This window comes from Lathamus discolor, chromosome 14 (genome assembly GCF_037157495.1).
Source record: "Lathamus discolor isolate bLatDis1 chromosome 14, bLatDis1.hap1, whole genome shotgun sequence".
NCBI classification, from domain to species: Eukaryota; Metazoa; Chordata; class Aves; order Psittaciformes; family Psittacidae; genus Lathamus; species Lathamus discolor.
Window position 1 is genome coordinate 5,887,373 of NC_088897.1, and position 19,049 is coordinate 5,906,421.

Below are 19,049 nucleotides of genomic sequence, written 5' to 3' on the forward strand. Positions count from 1 at the left end.
ATTGGCTGTCTTTTCTGCTGCTAATAATAGCTCTGTGCTTGTAATTTCCAGGCCCTCCCTTGACATGAGGTGGCCCTGTTTATTTTCCTCCCCCACAAAATGTCAACAGGATTAAGGCACTAATTCCTGAACACAATTTGAGAGGTTCAGAGGCAAGTATAAAGCTGACCAGTGAAACACTACTTGCTAAGTTTCTAGTGGAGGTAACCGGACTAAGCTGCCCAATACACAGGGTCACCACATTCAGACACCTGGGGAATTCAACAGACACAGTAGGGTGAAAGAGGACCTAGAGTAAAGCTCCACAAGTAATAGACACCTACAGCACAACCAGATGGAAAGTCTCCCTGCAAACAATCATCACTGAAATGAGGGCTGCTCCACACTTGCTTCACCCTGAGACAACTCAGCCCAAACCTCACTCTCATCCACCACTGTCCTGTGCTTCCCTGCACCTCAGCACCCTCCCAGAAAAGAACTCAGAGTGAGTGCCAGGAGATTAATATGAAATAGCAAATCAGCCAGGAGAGCAGCTTAAATATACATCGGGCTTCTCCAGTTAACTGTACACCAGCAGCCCCTGGTGGCTGTGGCAAGCAGGCACTGCAAAGACAGGAGGGGATGGGTCAGAAGGGGATGGGGAATTTAACAGCTTCATGAAAACCAAATCATGTAGACAGCCATCTGCAGGCCATAGAACAGGAGAATGAGCAAGCAAAGTCCACTCAGTGAAATGGGATAATGCAACTTTACTGGCAAACCCCAGCCCCAAGAGCAGCTGCATTCTGACCTGAGAAGCCTGTGGGATGGTGCTGTTCGGTTTCTCTGGCAGAGGGGTAGTTGATGACTTATCAGACGTGTTTCCTTTCAACACTTTGAGCAGGTATAACGAGGCACTAAAAAAGAAAAGGGAAGAACACAGCAGTTACCAGTGTCACTGTGCAAAGCCACCTGAGGGCAGAAGCCCACGGCAGAGGGGTTGGAACTAGATGATCTTAAGGTCCTTTCCAACCCTAACTATTCTACGACTCTATGATGCAGGCAGTTTATCCTGTACCTAGGAGGATTAAATTGCCTGAGAAGGCCCTTTCTCTCTATTTAACCCATTCTTGCCAGACCTAAAGACAAACAAATCTTAGGAGGCTGCATCATTTCATTATCTGTCACCACAGTCAGACATCACCACTATCAGCCTGGGTTCTTCAAACTCATGTTCTTGACAAGTAGTGCTTGAGGATTTTTGCATTCCCAAGCCTGCACAGCTCAGCCGGTGCTGCAGTGCAGCCTTCCCAGCCCAGACTGCTGTGTGCCTGGAGAACTCAGATATATCAACTGAGAGAGTATGCAGAGAGCCTGCTGCTTTTGAGAAAAAGGCACAGCTCCACACAGGACTGCCACTGCCAGGAAGCTGTCAGGGAGCTGTGCCCTGTGCAGCACACACAACCAGCACTGCAATACCAGGAAGTACCATGACTCCTGCACAGCCACAAGCCCAGTGTGCTGCAGAGCCAACACTGCCCAATGACACTAAGGGCTGACCATGCAACATGGTACCCACTGCATACTCCGTTGTGTTGAGAAATCCCATATGGAGTACGAAAGTCCTCCTGAAACTGCCTGCAAGTCACAAGAGAGCCTACCAGTAAATGGCACTCCCATTTACACCAGGAAACAGCAAGACTCATGTTTCCTAACAAATACACACATGGCTTGCCCTAACTCACCTGTATTCAGCAGCAAAGGACTGAGTACTGGTAGGTCCAAGAATCATAATCATTATTGTTCTCATAGTGCTATCACTGAGACAGCAAAGCACTGTATTTACAGAACAACCACTGCAGATTGACTATAAATTACTCTCATCTGTACACACACAATTCATTGCTCCCCAATGAAGCCTCAAGGAAGCACTTCCCATCACTATTAGCAAAGCTGTACCAGATTATTTCTGTATCACAGAGCCCACTGAAGATGATCACCAAAACAATGGACATCTGTTTGAAAATGCTTCAGACTGCCAGAATGACTGACTAGTCCTCATGTAAGACACAGATGCTGGCACCTAGACTTGAAGTCTCTTGCTTCTCTGAACTGCTTTAACATGCAATATTACGTCTGCATACAGTCAGCCCACAGCAATGAGTGTACACTCACCTGAAATAATAGAGAGCCACTGAAGAGTCAGTGTGCTTGCAGGCTTTCTTCACAAGCCTCTCCAGGAAAGCATGCAAATCCTCTTGCAGGACATCTACTCTCTTGCAGTACTGCTTCATTCGGCACAGGGAGTTCCTGAACAGCATCAAAACCAAACACAAAGCTATTACCTACAGAAGGAGCTCTGGGGAACAGATGGCTATGAAGCCTTATCACTGGGCTCAGGGTGATACATTAACAGAAATAGTGCTAGCTGCGGGCAGCAAAAGAGGCAATCACTGCTGTGGCAAGAAGGGTAAGGAGATTTACCGCTCTGCCTTCCAGCACCTATTTAGGCATGAGAGTCAACTCTTCTCCAGAGCTCACAAAGGGGATTGGCTTCCTCAAACGCTGTTACTGCAGAACTGCTTCTCAAGAGAGGATAGAGAGCAGCACTGAAAATGCTATAGAGCAGCACTGGGGATGTCAGGCAGTGGTGTACAGAAGACACATCCTGACACACACCAGGCATTATGTCTTTGTCTATCTTGTATCATGCCTCACTTCTGGCCATGAACAGAGAACTTCCACTCTGCCTGAAACTTGTTAGGAGTTTCATTGCAGCCACAGCAGCAACTCTGTAACCCTAGGGAGGTGTTGCATGGTCTGACACAGAGATCAGAGACCTGTGGAGATAATTCAGTGACATGGCACCATGCCTACAATACCAGTGTTTGCTCTTGAGGTTTTCATCTGCAAACAGGTTTGACACTTGAAGTCCCTTAGACTAGAAAACCCAAATCCCACTTTCTTTCCTGCAGGTTATGACTAAGTATTGCGCACATGTACGGTGCTACAAAATCTGTAAGTATAGTAATTGTCTTCAGTCTTAGGAAGCCCAACTTCTGAGATTCAACCAACACCACTGGTGTTTATCAAAAGCTATTGCCTGTTATATGGAAGACTGAGGACACTTACCTGAAGATATTGGCTGTTTTCTTGAGGAAGTCAACCTCCTGCTTGTCAGAGTCTGTGCTCATGCACTGCTCAATCACCCGAAGCAGGGGCTCAATGATGTCAAACACCAATGGATTCTCTGACTGCTTAGTCAGGAATGCTTCAATCAGATCCAGCACCTGCAAACACACAGTTACCGACATAAGAACTAATGCAGACAAGGAAACATGATAGATCTACCCAGAGCAGCTCCTTCAGACTGGAGAAACTGAAGAAAACTATTTGCAACTGCAATTTGTACACCTTCTGCTATCACTTGTACTGTTAGGGCATGAGAAACTGAAAATTAAAAATATGAAAGATTAAAGGCAGTCTGTTGACTTCAGTCTTATTTTGTACAGTGACATCATTTAGAAACAGCAGTTATGCAAATCACTGCCACCTGGCCAGACCTGCAATCACTGTAACTCATCACAGATCTCTATTAGCACCACTGACTGATAGCTCTCACCCCTGCAGGCCTCACTGGTGTCCCAAACAGTGCATTAGCATAAAATCAGCCTCTTATAGCAAAGCATCAGAATGAAAATCTAATAAAGCCAGTGGCTTGCTACCCTGTTCAGCCTTCATCTTACCCATCTGACACCACATTTCTATACATGAGTGGCTGGAACTGTCCCTGGATGCCCAAATATTCTGACAGTCCATGCTGACACCAGGTGGCCTGAAGTCAGTATTACAGCCACAAACAATGGGGTTAACCATAATCCTCCTGATTTTACTAGCAGAACAAGCCAAAAAAATGCTTATACTGCAAAACTACCAGAGGGATTTATGCATGTCACACTAAGGCACATCAACTGACAGGCACCTACCTTTGCATAGACATAGGAAATGATCTAATAAACTGAAGGATTTCAGACCAGCAAATGGAAACCACAGTTCACTTCCTGAAAACAGTCCTGGTTTTTGTTTTCAAGCAGGCCTGTGAGGCCCGAGTTACTGACTGCAATATCGCTGTGCCACTGGCTGCACAAAGCCAGAACAATCCAGCCCCAACCTTGAGAAGCTTATCACACACACGCATGTCCAAGCTTTTCAGTGTTAAGTAGCTCATGGTATGCAGTAGGCTTCAACTAATGTGCTAGTAAGCCAGAAGTCTTCAGACCAAACACGTATCTCCCACCTTGATCTTGTAATCCCTCCGCAGGATCTTCTCTTTCCGAATCCTCTCTTTCTCATCCTTCTTTGCCTGGACTCGTTTCTGCTGCTCCGCAAAAAGGGCCGAGATGTTCTTGTCAAGAGCCATCATAGCCTCATCATCCAGCTCTTCATCACTCTCATCTGCTGCCTTTGTGGTTTAGAATGCAAAAACAACAACATGACACCTCAAGTACTTCTGAAAGACAGCAGGGAGAGAACCACAGACAAGACCAGACTGCAGCAGGGAGGTAGCTACCTCTAGACCCAGAATAACAACATGGGGAGAGGAAACACATGTTCAGACCCACGAGTAATCTAGTTTGTATTTCCTATCAGGTGCTCCTGGCTGCACAGTACTAACAGGTAGAGCTAGAGGATCAGCAGAGGGAAGAGGCTGAGGTTTTGACACTGACTCCTCTGTACTGTTGCTCCTTCAGTAAAGAGGTTGATATGTTGCCGTATACGTAGCAACAGCAACAATTCTTCCTAAGAATCATTAAGCCACACTAGCACTGCTACAGGAAGTCTCCAGAGTGGCCTACTGGGATCTGGCCTCCACGTAAGCCAGATAACAGACAACATGTAACAGCATCTCAAGTGCTTTAGTCCACATCAGTCTCATTTATTACAGGCAGGAGTACAAGCTGCACCACGCTAGACCAGACTACCTAAAGCAGTCAAGACTTACTAACAATAAATAAAAGAACAAATTACTTATTCCCAAAGCTTGCTTTGAAGATCCTAACCTCCTGCTTCAAATGCCATACAAAGATGACTGCCAGGGTTGTCACTGCATGGGCTCAGATAAGATGTGTGTATTATTAGATCATCTTCACCACCCCAAACCTCCTGGTATCTGTATCAAGTCAGGCAGTGAAAACATACCAATGCATTCCCTGCTTGGAGAACATCCATCAGCTGATTGCGAAAATCATCATCAACTTCTTCATTCTTTTCCTCATCTCCACTGTCACTCTCAGAGTTACCTTCATCTGAAGAGTCCTCGTTTTCTTCCTCATCCTGAGGAAGAAAAGTTCATCTCCTGAGCCCACCATTCTTCAAGCCCTGCTCAATTCTCAGGTGTGTCACTGTTCACAAATACAAACTCAAGCCTCCCCTCACCCCACTGCCTTGCTTGCAGCTCTCAGAGTCAAGGGAAGACACCCCAGCTAATGAGATGCCAGGACTTCACAAGAGCTAAAAGTAGAACAAAATACAGAGCTCTCAGTCATAGTAAATGACTACCAAAAAGAAGCTTCCCAGGAACATCTGAAGTTACAGCCTCCATCTGACTTTCCTTCTGCTAACACTTGTAATGCTTTGGGACTTGAATCTCTGTAGTGCTGAAAACCTGAGATCTTGAATTCAGATGGCTGCACATCACAGCAATGATTCAGTTTGTGGCTGCAAAAAGGAGAGGCCTGTGCTAATTTCAGACTGCAGTCACCAAATCACAGAATGGTTTGGGTTTGAAAGGACCTTAAGATCATCCAGTTCCAATCCCCTCCCATGGCAGGGACACCTTCCAATAGACCATGTCACCCAAGGTTCTGTCCAACCCGGCCTTGAACACTGCCAGGGATGGAGCATTTAACACTTCTCTGGGCAACCTGTTCCAAGGCCCCACCATCCTCACAGGTAAGAACTTCTTCCTTGTATCTAACCTGAACTTCCCCTGTTTATGTTTGAACCCATTTCCCCTTGTCCTAAAGCTACAGTCCCTGATGAAGAGTCCGTCTCCAGCACCCCTGTAGCTCCCTTCAGATACTGGAAGGCTGCTCTGAGGTCTCCACGCAGCCTTCTCTTCTTCAGGCTGAACAGCCCCAACCTTCTCAGCCTGTCATTTCTTCTCAGAAAGTCAACTATTCAAACAGCCACATCTACAACAGCACTGTAGATGTAGGCCAAAAGTCTAAGAAACACGCACTTCCAACAGGCCATTTGTGTGTTACGCTTTAAAAAATGTATCTTAATACAGCAATAGCCATCTTACTCTAGACAGATATAATCCAGCCTATTACCACACATCAGGACAAAGATTAAACAGTGACAGCCTGAAGAGTTTTTGTCACTGGCAGTGGCACAATTACCATGTCCTGTGCAGATCTGATCTTTTTGTCTGATTCTTCCATCACAACAACAGCACTTTCTTCATTTTGCTCTTGGTATGGGTCAAGAACCTGCAAAAAAAGAGGGACATGAGGGTTTTTCAGTGTTGTGTAAGGACACATTTCTTGTGTACAACAGACAGTAAGTTGGCCAGTTGAATAATGAAATAGTAAGGGCATTCCATTTTCTGGCTTATAATATCATGTTTGCTATGTTCCTTCTACAAGTAACAACAAAGGAGAACAAAACTGAAGAGGTTGGTGATACACAGTTTGATTGTCACAAACGAAGTATTAAGTTCATCACAAAGTACCTGACAGCACATCTTTGCAAACCATGTATTACTCTCCCAGAACACAGCACTTTATTCAGTGATATGACCCATTCAGATTTTCAGTGTCACTTATTTTTATCACCACTATTTGCCTTTCCAGAAGAAAGAAGTTGCCATTTATACTCGCATATACAAACTACCAGCTATATAAGGTAACCCAGGAACTTCTTCAGCCTCAAACTACCAAAGAATATGACTCAGAGTTGGATCCCAGGCTCCATTAAAAACAAAACCAAAAAACAACTCTGTGTAAGCTACATTTAAAACTCAGCAACACGCTGTTAGATATCTTTTAAATCAAGGAGGCTTTCATTTAATCCCAGACTAGAAACATGCTTGTATATCTGTTAGGGACAAGACAGCCAAATGGTACAATGCCCTACTAGTGCCTCACTTACATCCAGGATAAGCTGCAAGCCCCTCTTGGTCAGATTAGGGCATATCCGTACAAACACGCTCTTGGAAATCCGACGTATGAGTAGGCTTGGTTGGGCAAGGAGAGAGAGAAGGATTTCCACCATCACCTCGACCCATCCGGGCTCTGTGCTGTCTGCACAGGAACAAACAAACAGTGTCAGGAAGGGGTAAAACCACTGCACTGGCACATCAGTAAGGACTACAGAGAAACTCATCCATGAAAAAACGACCTTCTAGCTGACTGTCAGAAGCAGTCATTCAGCAGCACAGATCAGGAACAGCCAAGTGTGAAGCTAAAGGTTGTAGCTGTATGGTAAGGCCACTAACTGTAGGGAGAAACATGCCCAAAATTGCCTTTAGGCCACTGCAAAGCCTTACCAGGTATGAAACCATTAAATCATTACTTAGATGAGCACTTCTGCAAATCACACAACCGCATTAAAGTGACCAGCAGCTAGTCAGGAAAAGTACACACATTTTATAGAGCGGCCAACAAAATCTGGAGTCACAGCAGACTGTGAAAAGTGCTGACATTTGAAACTGGTCCATTAATGCAAAAGTTTGGGAATCCTGATGTACATACAACCAAACCACCATAGAATTACAGCTTTTCTTTCCAGAGCAACCTCAAATTTACATGAAAATTTAAAGAGTACAAGACCATAGTTACAGAGGGAGTCAAAAGGACTAAGTTCCTTCCTAGTCAAGTGCCAGCCTAACTCCACAGGCTCTAAGCAAGGACTCGCTAAGCCAGCAAACAGGCCATATCTACACACAAAACACATTTAATTTGCCCAGAACTTGAGCTCTGAAAGAACCAAGCTCCAGGCCTGCTGGCTGTTAGAAGAGCCTACAGCTGTGCCCAGGGAGGTACCACCACTTCAGTCAAGCTCTTGGCCAATACAGAACAAGGACTCAAATAGAGTGAACTCTGCTGGACACTGCTAATCTGAACAATGGCCAGCTCTGAAGCTCACCTGTCCTTTATGAGACACACAGGAACACAAGCCACTGAGAATGAGGGCAGAGAGCTGAAGCAGGAGAAGAGATTTAGAAAGACAAGGAAACAGAATGAAGAAGAGAGGATTCTCCTGGGGATAAATGGATCAAGCCAGAACTGATGCAGTCAAGAGTGCTTCACTAATGCAGAACTGCCATCTCCTGTCTTGACACTATAAACAATCCTGTTCCATCTCTTTTGGCAGGAAGGACTCACCAGTCTTTTTCTTCTTAGGTTCTTTGCTGAATGCCCTCTCTGTGCAGTTCAGAAGGTCGCTCAGAACATCCATTGTTTCAGACTGGTTCTGTTTGATCACAAGAAGACAGCAAACACTCCCTTCTGTATTACCCACTACCAACAGCAGCAGAAGGAACACATGCCAAATCTAAGGACCTCTTTAAACAGGTACAGATACTAAAATCAGCTACTATAACCCCTTTGCAGAACAAAATACGAAGCTAAGTAAAACTTGCTCCACTGAGCAGCAAATCAAAGGGAAAAATAATGCTCAGCTCAAGCTTTTCACCTGTAAGTTGATGTCTACAGTCAGTGTAAGAATCACAGTTTATTAGCTGCCAGTTGCTCACCTGCATGAGGCAGAGGCTGTGAAAGATTGGATCCCTGATCACAAAGAAACTCTCCAGCTCTGTGTTCAGAAAGCTCAGCTATCAACACATTTTACACCAGTCAAATATGCTTCAGAGGTCTTACCTTGAAAAGATGAATAGCCATTAAAAGCAGAAGTTGCTGGAAAGCAACGACTTTGGCACTATCTGATTTATTTTGCTTCTGCAGCTTCTCCACAGACTGAAGTGTTCTGAAGAAAGAAATCCCTCTTCGTTTCTCACATTCACAACAGCAAATCCTCTCTTATTATCAGACTAAAAACATGACCAAACCTATAGTACCATTTTCTGTACTTAAGACTTAATTTATTGAAATTGGACACACATATAGTACCCAGTCTAAACCCAACAACACCACCTTATGTGGTGATGCTTAGAAAAAAGCCTGCAGTTGGGGACAGGTTAGATTTCTAATACTACAGCCAAGAAACAGATCTTTTCTTTTCCTTTATGGAAAATCAAACTCAGAAAAGAGCACCAGAAAAGAGTCACTGAGAAGTTAGTAGAGGTATTATTAGGAGAAAATAAGCAGAGTTACAATCATGTTTGGGAGAGGGACTATGAGCAGAAATAGGACACGGCCACCCGCAGATAGTTAAATACGCATAAGGAACAGGAAGAAAGGAGCAGTGTGATGAGCAACAGAAAGACATCCTGAAACCCAGCCACATCTGCAGGATACTCAAAGTGAAGAGAACTGCTACTGCCTGTGAAATGGCTCTATTACAACAGCCAGAACAGCAGAACAGAATACAATGGCCCAAAAAGAGACTAAGACTAGGGCTTTTCCAGGTTCCTCATCCAATCAACCCAGCACTCAGCTTTCCAAGCCTCTCACCTCTCCCAGGCATCCCTCTGTTCCTCGGTAAAAGGCTTCACAGCTTTGACACGCTCACTGGAGAGCAGCTTGTTGGCATACTCAACAAGGAGAAAGATCCAGAGCTTCCCATCTGCAGTCACACCATGGATGTGTTTCTCTCTCAAGGCTGCAGCCTTTTCTGTATCCCCCAAAACAGTCATGGTGTTTAAAGTCTGAAGTAACCTGCAAAGAAAACCAGTCAGCATGCTCCTGCCATTGGAATCAGATGGCCTTCTCACGCTTTCCAAAACAATGCCCACCAGTAGAGCACTCTCATTCCAGAGCTCTGGTTGCAACTCAGATTCATAGGGCCTAAGCTTCAACCCGCACATGTATCCAAGCACAGTAACGCACAGTTCATTGCCTTGGTGTCCCAAATGATGCTATTATTCCCAGTTGTTTCATTCTGTGTCCAACCATGTCCTCTGCTTTTCCTCTACTGATACAGAAGCATCTATTATACCAACTCCATCTCCCTTAGTACAGGGAGGACTCCAGAGCCATGAGCAGCTTTCATTCAGAGCAGAGAGAAACCCAACAGCAATTCACATGACCCCACCACCTCCCTCTTGGGTCCTTCCACTTCTACCTTGCAACAGAGGCAATGGTAATTAAAAAGAAAAAGCAGTTTGAGCTCAGCTCTACACCTACCCGATTACCACACACATATTCAAGCAGGTTTGCTACGCAAAGTTACGTTTTAATTGGACAAAACTTAAAGTGTCTTTAGGAAATCCATCTAGGATCTCCTTAAAAAAAAAAGCCATTCCCTAGTCCTGGAGTCAAACAAATGCTCCCAATACCAGCTCACAATCTCAAACCTCTTGCCCTGTTACTTGCAGGCTGATCTTATCCTCAGGAATAAAAAAGAAATTTCCAGCATAAAACATACAAGCAAATTCCTTACCCAAAGAAGTAGTTTTCTGCCACTGAATGAGCCTGTTCATCTAGGGGTTCTGCTGGAAGAACATTTGCCTCATTTATTTTGGAAGTCTTTTTCTTAGCCTCAAAGAAAGCGTGAAAGAAGCAAAACCTAGAATGAACAGAAACAAGACCAAAACTAAGAGTCACAACAAAGCAAAACCAACCCACATGTGCAAAACAAGGAGCACCACATAGTCACGTTTTTATTCAAGGATGTTCAAGCACTGAAGAAAGTCACTCCTTACAGTAAGACCCTTTCCTCAAGGTACCCAAAGTAAAGAAGAGAGAAGAATACTCAAGACTTCACAAAACTGCCTGCATTTGAGGCCACACAATACAATGCTCAGACTTCTGGGTCACATGCTCCAAGACTTTTAAACTGACACATAAATACTTATTAAGATCTGATGCAAAGCTACAAGTGATCTCTTCAAGCACTCTAGGTAGACGAGAACCTAAAATTTACTCAAAACACATAGGATTAAGGTGATTTTAAATGCCTGAACTATTTACGACAATAATTTGTCCAAGTTCACAGAAGCTATTTTGAAAACACAACCTAGCCTCCTAAATGATTTATGTTACAGAATATTCCCACCACTTAATGGCCTAATGCCATGGGGGCAGCTCACCTGGAATATTGCTGTAGAGCTAAGAAGACCTATTCAAATCAACTGTGGCATTAAGCCTTTAAATCACTCTCACCTGGAAATGTCCATCACAAGGCTCTCTTCTTTTTTCACTGTACTTTCAATGATGTTAGCAAGTCGGTGGATGACCCATTTTCTTAGTCGAGCAATCTTATGTTGTTCTCTTTTAAGAAGGAAGGGGATATAGTCAGTAGTTTGAACACTATCCCGAAGTAAACACAAACCCCAATCCACTGCAGCAAGAGGTGACTTTCAGAGAGAGGCTTTACACTAATGAGAACAGTTATATAGCGTAAAAGCAACAGGTACAAAAGAAAAGATACCTTCCCAAGTTTGCTTTTACTGTACCAAAGAGTCTATTTACCCAGCTGAGGCACTGCAGTTTAACAAAAAGCTCTTTAACAAGCGCAGGAGTCAGGAGAGTGAGGTTATAGCAGCACAAATCACACACAGACACATTGTTGTAGCAGCTTACATCTCCTCTGAAAAAAGCCCCTGCAAGTAACCCAGCACCCACAGCACCACAGTGGATATTCAGTGAACATTAGCTGTCCAAAGCAGACTTCACACAGGTAGCTACTCTAACCACAAAACAGAAAGAAGGTGCATCATCCTCATACTCACATGTTTGCATTTTCCTTGTTCTGTTTTTGTCGGTTACTGGAGAAGTCTAAGCAACAGTCAAAGTCTGGTCTGAGGAACATGTTTTTGAGCCAGTCAACGTATTTTTGCAACACCAGTGGCTTCAGGTGTCTCACTACTCTGGACGAGCTGGAGAATACTGGATTGCCTTGGTTGGTGAGAGTAGAGAAGCCAATCATCACTGCCAGCTGCCTCTCAGAGTCATCACAGCTGCTCAGGAATTCCTCTATATATCCTTCCATCTCTGGAGCAAATTTAAATCGGTCTGGAAGCTGAAAAACACAGTTGAACAAGCAGGTTAGGAACCTCACACTGAGCTTGAGTGTCTTGGTAAGTACAAATTGCTTCACAGATTTGGCTGCAGTAAGTAAATTAAAGTCATGTGCCTGAACATTTGTCATAAGGCATACTCAAGCTTTGTCTACTTCCACCTCCAACAATAACCAGGTAAGAAAGTATGAGGGTATTTGCTTTCCAAAACAAACCACTCATGTCAAGGAAAAAAACAAACTCACAAAAACACTACCAACAAATTCAAACTAAGATATTTTCTACTTCCTCAGCATCAACCATGGTAGGTTTAGTCAATCATGTCTTCATTGCATTTTATACAGGAATTAGATGAAAGAATTAATGTATTTTTGAGGCACATGGAAGAATACAGCCCAATTCCACTGTGCAATAAACAGAAAAAGCAAGAAACAAACTAAGTCAGTGGATAGATGCTGGAGAAAGTTGGTCCATACAGGGAAGCACCATAGTAAGCATTATTTTCAAAGCAAACGCACACATCTATGGCTGTTACGATACCAGAACAGAAACACTGCCAAGTCCTACTCCTTCCAAGTCTGGGGCTCATATTGAGGAGGCTCTGAATTACGTTGCTACAAAAAGCCAAGCCCAAGCCTATTTTTACCAGTATTCCCATTTTTTAATTCTTCCCTTTATAGCAGGGCTGCGTTGTTTGCTGGCTTGTTGGGAGGGAAGCAGGAAGACGAGTTCCAAAACCCAGTTCTCATACAAAACTTGTGCTTAAACCTCAGATGTGTTTACTGAAACAAGCACTAACATAAGCAAAAGCATGACTTGTCCCTTTTTTGTCTTTGCCTTCAAATGTTTATGCAACACCCAGCACAATGACAGACAAAAAGGAGCTTCCAGACATGCAAAATGAAAAGGGCTGTTAAAGGCAGCCAGATGACACTGTCAATATGCTGAGGGTTGCCCTTCCCCTGCTTCCCGCAACGTCACAGCTTTCTCAGCACCACCAGTGAAAGCAAGTGGGTCAGTGCTTAACCATTTTAAAACCTTTAAAATAAGTTGGAATGAAAAATACACAAGTAGGCAATGACGAACAGTCTGTACTGAGCCCATTGCAACCAGTGGCCACACAATAACTTTGCCTTTACTAAGAGTCCAAGGCCTAAAATTACACAAGCTTTTTTTACAGAAGACAATGTGAAAAGGAAGCAGAAAGGGCTTCTGCTCAGGACAGGGGGCTTTACCCCTGAGCCCAAGTACTTTCAGAAGACTTACCTGGGTCGTAACCACGTGTTCTCCGTAGTGCTGCATCACCTTCCCTTTGAGAACCATCTGCAGCTGATCCAGAGACAGCAACGGCAAAGCACTGCCCAGCAACCGGTAGCACATGTAACTGAGGGGGAACAAAGAAGATTCCCTCAGATACAGGCACAGCAGTAAAGCCACACACCAGGATAAGACAGGGAAGAAGCAGTGGGGCAGGCTACACTGAGCATGCAATAAAACAGAAGTCAAGAACTCATGGATCCTGTGTCTAAAAATCCTGCTGCCTGAAACTTTTCTTCTGATTAGCACAGCTGCTAAGGTCTGGCCTCTAGCAGGTCCTCCACTGGTTAGAAACAGAGTCCTTACCAGCAGCTCCTTTCTCAATCCACTTCATGGATCTCTTCTCCCCAAATACTTATTTCCATGAGCCTAATAAAAACTTACTTATAGTTTTTGCCTACACACTTCTACTTCATTTTGACAGTAACTTACTTAGTTTCGACAGCAACTTGCTGTGAAATTTGATCAGAATTGCCTGATGGGGTCAGGAGTCATTAGATGAACATCATTAGCCTCATTTCTGCAGGAAATCAGCCGAAAAAAGCAACACTTGAGCATACAAAGGCTATTTTCAGACTTACCCAAGACATGTACAAGACTTAAACTGCTCAGGCTTGGAAAATAGTTTACTTTCACTGTGATACTCATGTAATATGTTAAGAAAATTTCTTGTAGGTGCACCTCTACAGCTTTTAAACTCTTGATCTACAAAGGATTTAAACCAGGCCACAGGCTGCCTTGCTATGATATAAACTAACTTATGGTCCCCAAAATGCTCAGAGATTTGTATTACGGATTTTGCAGCATTTTATACAGCATGAGTCTCAACAGACAACTTAATCCTACTAAGATCTAGTATTACACCTGGAAAAGGAGCTGAAATAGCTATTACCATCAGACACAGACATATCCTACTTAATAACACAGACCACGTCAGAATCCAAACATATCCATGATTTAATTCAGCTCAGTCCACAAAAGCACAAGTCCAGCAGTACTGGACACAAATTTCAGAACAAGGGTTTGCCTACACACAAAGACAAATTATTCTTGCTCCTAACCACTGAGAGAGGAAGAGACAGGACCGTTCCTCTGACAAGTCCCATAGGAGCAACCTATTAAGATACCTTTATGCCCAGTGAGGTACACCACCTTTATGTGCTGTCCTAGTTAAATTTAATGTCAAATTTGTTGTATTCTAAGGGGAATTCTTAGATTCTAAGGATCTTAGGATTCCTAGGATTCTAAGAGGAATCTTAGATTTAGTCTCCCTGTAAAGTTTTTCATGAATACCTAAACAACCAAAAGCAAGTGTTCCCATGTTGTTCATGAGAAATCATATATACCACTCTACCACAGGGCAGCGGAAAGACCACGGCAAGAAAGAGAAGGATAATACATTAAAACAAACCTCACAGGTCCCGATTTTTCCTTCAACAGCCCATTCTCCACACCTTCTTCCCAAAACAGTTCAAAGGCATTTTCCTTCAGTGAAACCTGCAGCAAATCAAACACTACACTGGGCAATTTCTTGTCCTTCTTCTCAGACTTGGCAGCACTTTGCAGAAGCTCTACGAGTCTAGAAGAAAGAAGATAATGTGAGAGGTCTGGCCTAGGAAGGGATCGTTGAGGGCCAAATTCACTCTGCTGAAGGACACAGGATGCAGACTGTGCCTCTTGGGAGAAATGACAGGGCTGTAATTTAGGCACCTGCATAACAGAGCTGAATCCTTCACAGCACCTGCAGTGGCAAATACAGGCAGGCATCTGAATGAAAGCCACTTTTCTCCCAGTTCGCCAAGAGACCAAGAATGTTGCATTTAATGCCCATTATTCAAGAACCTACCTGGGAATATTTTCCTCGTTTACAACAGTAGGTGAGCCAAACAGCTTCTTCAGTTTTTTAGGTTTCAGAACACTAGGGAATTTCTGTATGCCCACAAGCAAAAGGTGCAGGTTCTCTGGAGATGTGAAGGCTGAAGCAAGGTCACTTTGCAAGATGCCAAACAGGACCTCCTCAAACACCGATTCAGGAACCTAGACAGGAACAAAAGAGAGAGCATATGAAAAACATCTGAGACCTTTTTACTAACTCGCTGTACAGTATAATAACACATCTGCATTGTGTGGCGTTTTACTAAAAGCTTGCAATGTTCTGGAAACTTCAGAAATAGTCTTTACAGTGACACAACCAAAAATGAACAATGCACGTGTCCAGTACTGCTATGCAGTCCCCAGCTACTTAACCACGTGGTGCAGGACAATATGTTGTCATCAGAGAGCAATCCTGGTCAACTGACTCCCACTGCGATTGCTTCTCTTGCTGTCTGACTGCTCCTGTCTGTATGGCCCAGGGAGGAGGAAACACTCCTGTATTAGCTTTTAATTATATTTCCCCCAAGTAATTACTTGTTTCATTAAGATTTCGTTGTAAACTGTGTTCAGTACATTTAGAGAAAACTGGATCCAATGTTTTCATCACTAAAAATAAGGAAAACACAAAAAACTGTTTTAATTTGTATTTTTGTAAGACTGGATTCAAAATACCTATAAATCTAATACCAAGACTAGATGACACAGAACACCTACCTACAGAATATCATTTTAACACTGTGAATCTTCATACAAACAAACAACATCCACATAAAAGAAGGAAATAAACTGTCTTCTTTTACTACGTACTCAAAAGTTCCTTTACCCCATGTCCTTACATGCTCTTAAAATCAACAGCCCAAGCTTCAACCTTAGGCCCAGGCAAGGTGTGTAAAAAAGGTTTGCTGGCCAGAGTTTTCAGCATACTTCTGTTCAAAAGAGCACAGTCTAAGATATCATCCAAGCAAGTCACCTGGTTAAAAAACTGACTACAGGTTTGTCCATAACGAAATCAGACTGAACCAGACCGTCCTTCCCAGAATAAAAGCATCTGCTCACAAACAATACAGAAAACAGCTCCTGTAGTATAAAGTCACTCTTCCACACGCTCCTTTTAACTTTCAACTATGAACAAATCAAAGAAAAAGCATTCCCCGAGGCAAGATCCTGCCCCCTCCCACCCACCACACGCTGTGGCTGTACCTCAGACATGATGTCAATGAGAGTTTTGCGAGGGAGATCTCTGAGGTGTGCTTGGTGGTTTGCCAGCTGCTGGAGAAGCTGGATGCTCCCCAGCAGAGCATTCTGGTCCTGAAAGATAAGTCAAAACCAGAAGACATGCATCAAAGATGAAGCTGAAGGCTGAGGTAATAATCGACTCTTGAGATCCTTACAGCTACTTGTAATAAGAAACCTACATGATTGCTTCCTGACAGGCTTTTCCTAAAATGATGTTTTATGGCTGTACATGACAACAGATCCCTTCCTTACAGGAGAGGCAGGAACCTTCCATGCTATCTGACACAGTTCCTACATTCTAGTCAGGAACAGACATTTAAAAGGCACAGAAAGTCCATAGATAACGCACAAGGAACTCACTAAATCTGATGCTACAAGTCCCATCTCATCGACTAGCCTATGACCCAATCTTTCTCTCTAGATCCTCTTTGCACTTCAGACAGCCCTAGCACCAGTACTGACAAACAACAGCAATATTACCTTAACAAGCCGGCCAGATTGAAACAGAGCCATAACTCCAAAAAAGTTTCCAAACGCAGCATTTCTCACAAGTTTCTGAAGAGAAAAAACAAAAAAGGAGGTTAAAGATTCACTTCACTGAGAGGTTAAGTTTCATGTCCAACTACAGCTCTAATTAGTGGAACAAGATGGTTGGAAGATGTAGCCTTAAACACCCTGCCATGTGAAGGTTACCCACTGAAATGCACCCCCCTGCATGACATTAAAGAACTGCCCTAGATTGTCTTTCACAAAGACAAATCTCAGCTAAAACAGGGCCAGATGACAATGTCATCAACTGCCAGTTTTCAGAGATATTCCCGTTATTTCATTCTAGTCATTTTAGTCTTTAGCAAGAGGCCCAAAACTACTGTATCCAGGCACCAAGCCTTCAAAGAATAGAGAATGGTTAATTTAAACTATTGGCCAACGCTGCTACGAGCCAACTCACCTTTTTCACTTTTTCCAGATTGTGTTTTTCCTTTATCTGCTCCAGGACACTGCAAATTGGAATTTCCTCAAAAGCCTGTAAAACCTGAGGAGATGGACGGAATAGCTCAGTTTGCAGCTCTTCCATTTTACAAAGTTTTACTGGGCTCGGCTGAAATAAGATCTGAACAGCTGCTCAGCATAACAGCAGATGTGCTGCTTCATTAGGCCAGAATACAACTAGATTAGTAGATGTGTAAGAATAGGAACTAGTGTAGGCATAAATATACCTGCTGATACTCCCTTTATTTTCTATATATGTGACAAAGCAGTATTAATAATGAGCACATTTTGCTGCCACTGCATCACCCTGTATCAGAAGCAATGAGACTTTACAGCAAGGACAAGGCCCTGCTCTAAGTGGGAAGAGCACAGGCTCTTCTCCATTATCAGCTTCTTAGGTGAGATGAGGTGATCCCAACCGCTGAGGCTCTTTGCTCTGTCACAGACTCAACCAGCACGGAGGAAAACAAAACTCCGAAGTGTGCGTTAAAGGGCAGCCTTTCCAGATCTCCCACATCAACAGCCCCATACCAGGAGCAAGGCAATTTTAAATCATAATAGTTCTAAATGCAGCATACTTGAAAACCTGGTCGACATTTGCAAATGAAGGACGGCTCTTAAAGCTGCACAGAACGCTGCAACACGAGCGTGATACTGGTCTAGATTACACCTTTTTAACTGCATTGTCTCTGAAACGGACTAGCACCACTGAAAACCACACGGGTTTTGTACACCAGAAGGCAAGAGCCTCCCCTGCCACCTGCATGCAGGCGCTGCCAGAGGGAAGCCCTTCAGCCTCCCTACACACAGCAAAGCGGGGCCCCAGGAACTGACGGGGCCGCAGAGCGCTCTGCTCCGCTCTAGGAAACACTGACCTGCGCCAGGGCCAAGCTGAAGCCAGGGCGGGCGGCCTCGCGGGTGGCTCCCAGTCCTTCCACCAGACGCTTGAGGGTGTACTTCAGCTCATCATCCTGAAAGAGAGACCCAGCTCCGGAGCCCTGCGAGGCTGCCCGGACAGAGCGCTCCCAAGGACACGCGAGCCGGTGTCCGCCGGCACCCACAGCCCCTCCGCCCGGCCCCGGGGCCCCCTCACCTTCCTGCCCTCCCGCAGGTGCCGCAGGAGGTTCTCGGTGGCCGCCAGCCGCACCTCCTGCTCCGGCTTGGCGATGTCCCAGAAGAAGTCGAGGAAGGCACGGCCCTGCCGCAACACCCCGCGGGGGTCGGCGACCACGCCGCCACCTCCCAGGCCCTCCAGCTCCGCCATGCCTCCGCTGCAGCACGTGGGGCGGCTGCCGTCCTCCGACCGCCCCGCCTCTTCCGGGGCACCGGGACCGGAGCCGGGACGCGCTCGTCAGACGGGACGGGCCGAGCTGAACCGCAGCCTGCCGGCCCCTCAGCGCCCCTGCAGTGCCCCGCGTTCTCCTGCCGGTCTCACAGCCCGGCCCCTCTCCAAGCCTTGTTCATCCCTCCCCTGCCCCAAGGGCTTCCTTCGCTTCCCCGAGCCCTG

The 19,049-nt window shown here is 44.7% G+C and overlaps 1 protein-coding gene across 1 annotated transcript in view; it reads right to left on the reverse strand.

The window, feature by feature from the left end:
• The window catches only part of MYBBP1A (MYB binding protein 1a), a 62,890-nt gene extending 44,038 nt beyond the window's left edge, over positions 1 to 18,852 (reverse strand). Inside the window, exons 1-21 of the mRNA XM_065694440.1 lie at positions 18,636 to 18,852; positions 18,418 to 18,513; positions 17,502 to 17,585; positions 17,033 to 17,107; positions 16,517 to 16,624; positions 15,288 to 15,478; positions 14,853 to 15,020; positions 13,391 to 13,508; positions 11,837 to 12,126; positions 11,268 to 11,375; positions 10,546 to 10,671; positions 9,618 to 9,821; positions 8,865 to 8,970; positions 8,370 to 8,457; positions 7,135 to 7,286; positions 6,384 to 6,473; positions 5,179 to 5,313; positions 4,277 to 4,441; positions 3,112 to 3,269; positions 2,155 to 2,289; positions 791 to 896 (exon numbers count right to left, since the gene is read on the reverse strand). Of these exons, the coding sequence (XP_065550512.1) occupies positions 791 to 896; positions 2,155 to 2,289; positions 3,112 to 3,269; positions 4,277 to 4,441; positions 5,179 to 5,313; positions 6,384 to 6,473; positions 7,135 to 7,286; positions 8,370 to 8,457; positions 8,865 to 8,970; positions 9,618 to 9,821; positions 10,546 to 10,671; positions 11,268 to 11,375; positions 11,837 to 12,126; positions 13,391 to 13,508; positions 14,853 to 15,020; positions 15,288 to 15,478; positions 16,517 to 16,624; positions 17,033 to 17,107; positions 17,502 to 17,585; positions 18,418 to 18,513; positions 18,636 to 18,806 (2,874 nt within the window). The 5' untranslated portion in view covers positions 18,807 to 18,852. The remainder of the gene's footprint in view (positions 1 to 790; positions 897 to 2,154; positions 2,290 to 3,111; positions 3,270 to 4,276; positions 4,442 to 5,178; positions 5,314 to 6,383; positions 6,474 to 7,134; positions 7,287 to 8,369; positions 8,458 to 8,864; positions 8,971 to 9,617; positions 9,822 to 10,545; positions 10,672 to 11,267; positions 11,376 to 11,836; positions 12,127 to 13,390; positions 13,509 to 14,852; positions 15,021 to 15,287; positions 15,479 to 16,516; positions 16,625 to 17,032; positions 17,108 to 17,501; positions 17,586 to 18,417; positions 18,514 to 18,635) is intronic.
• Between the last annotated feature and the right edge of the window lie 197 nt (positions 18,853 to 19,049).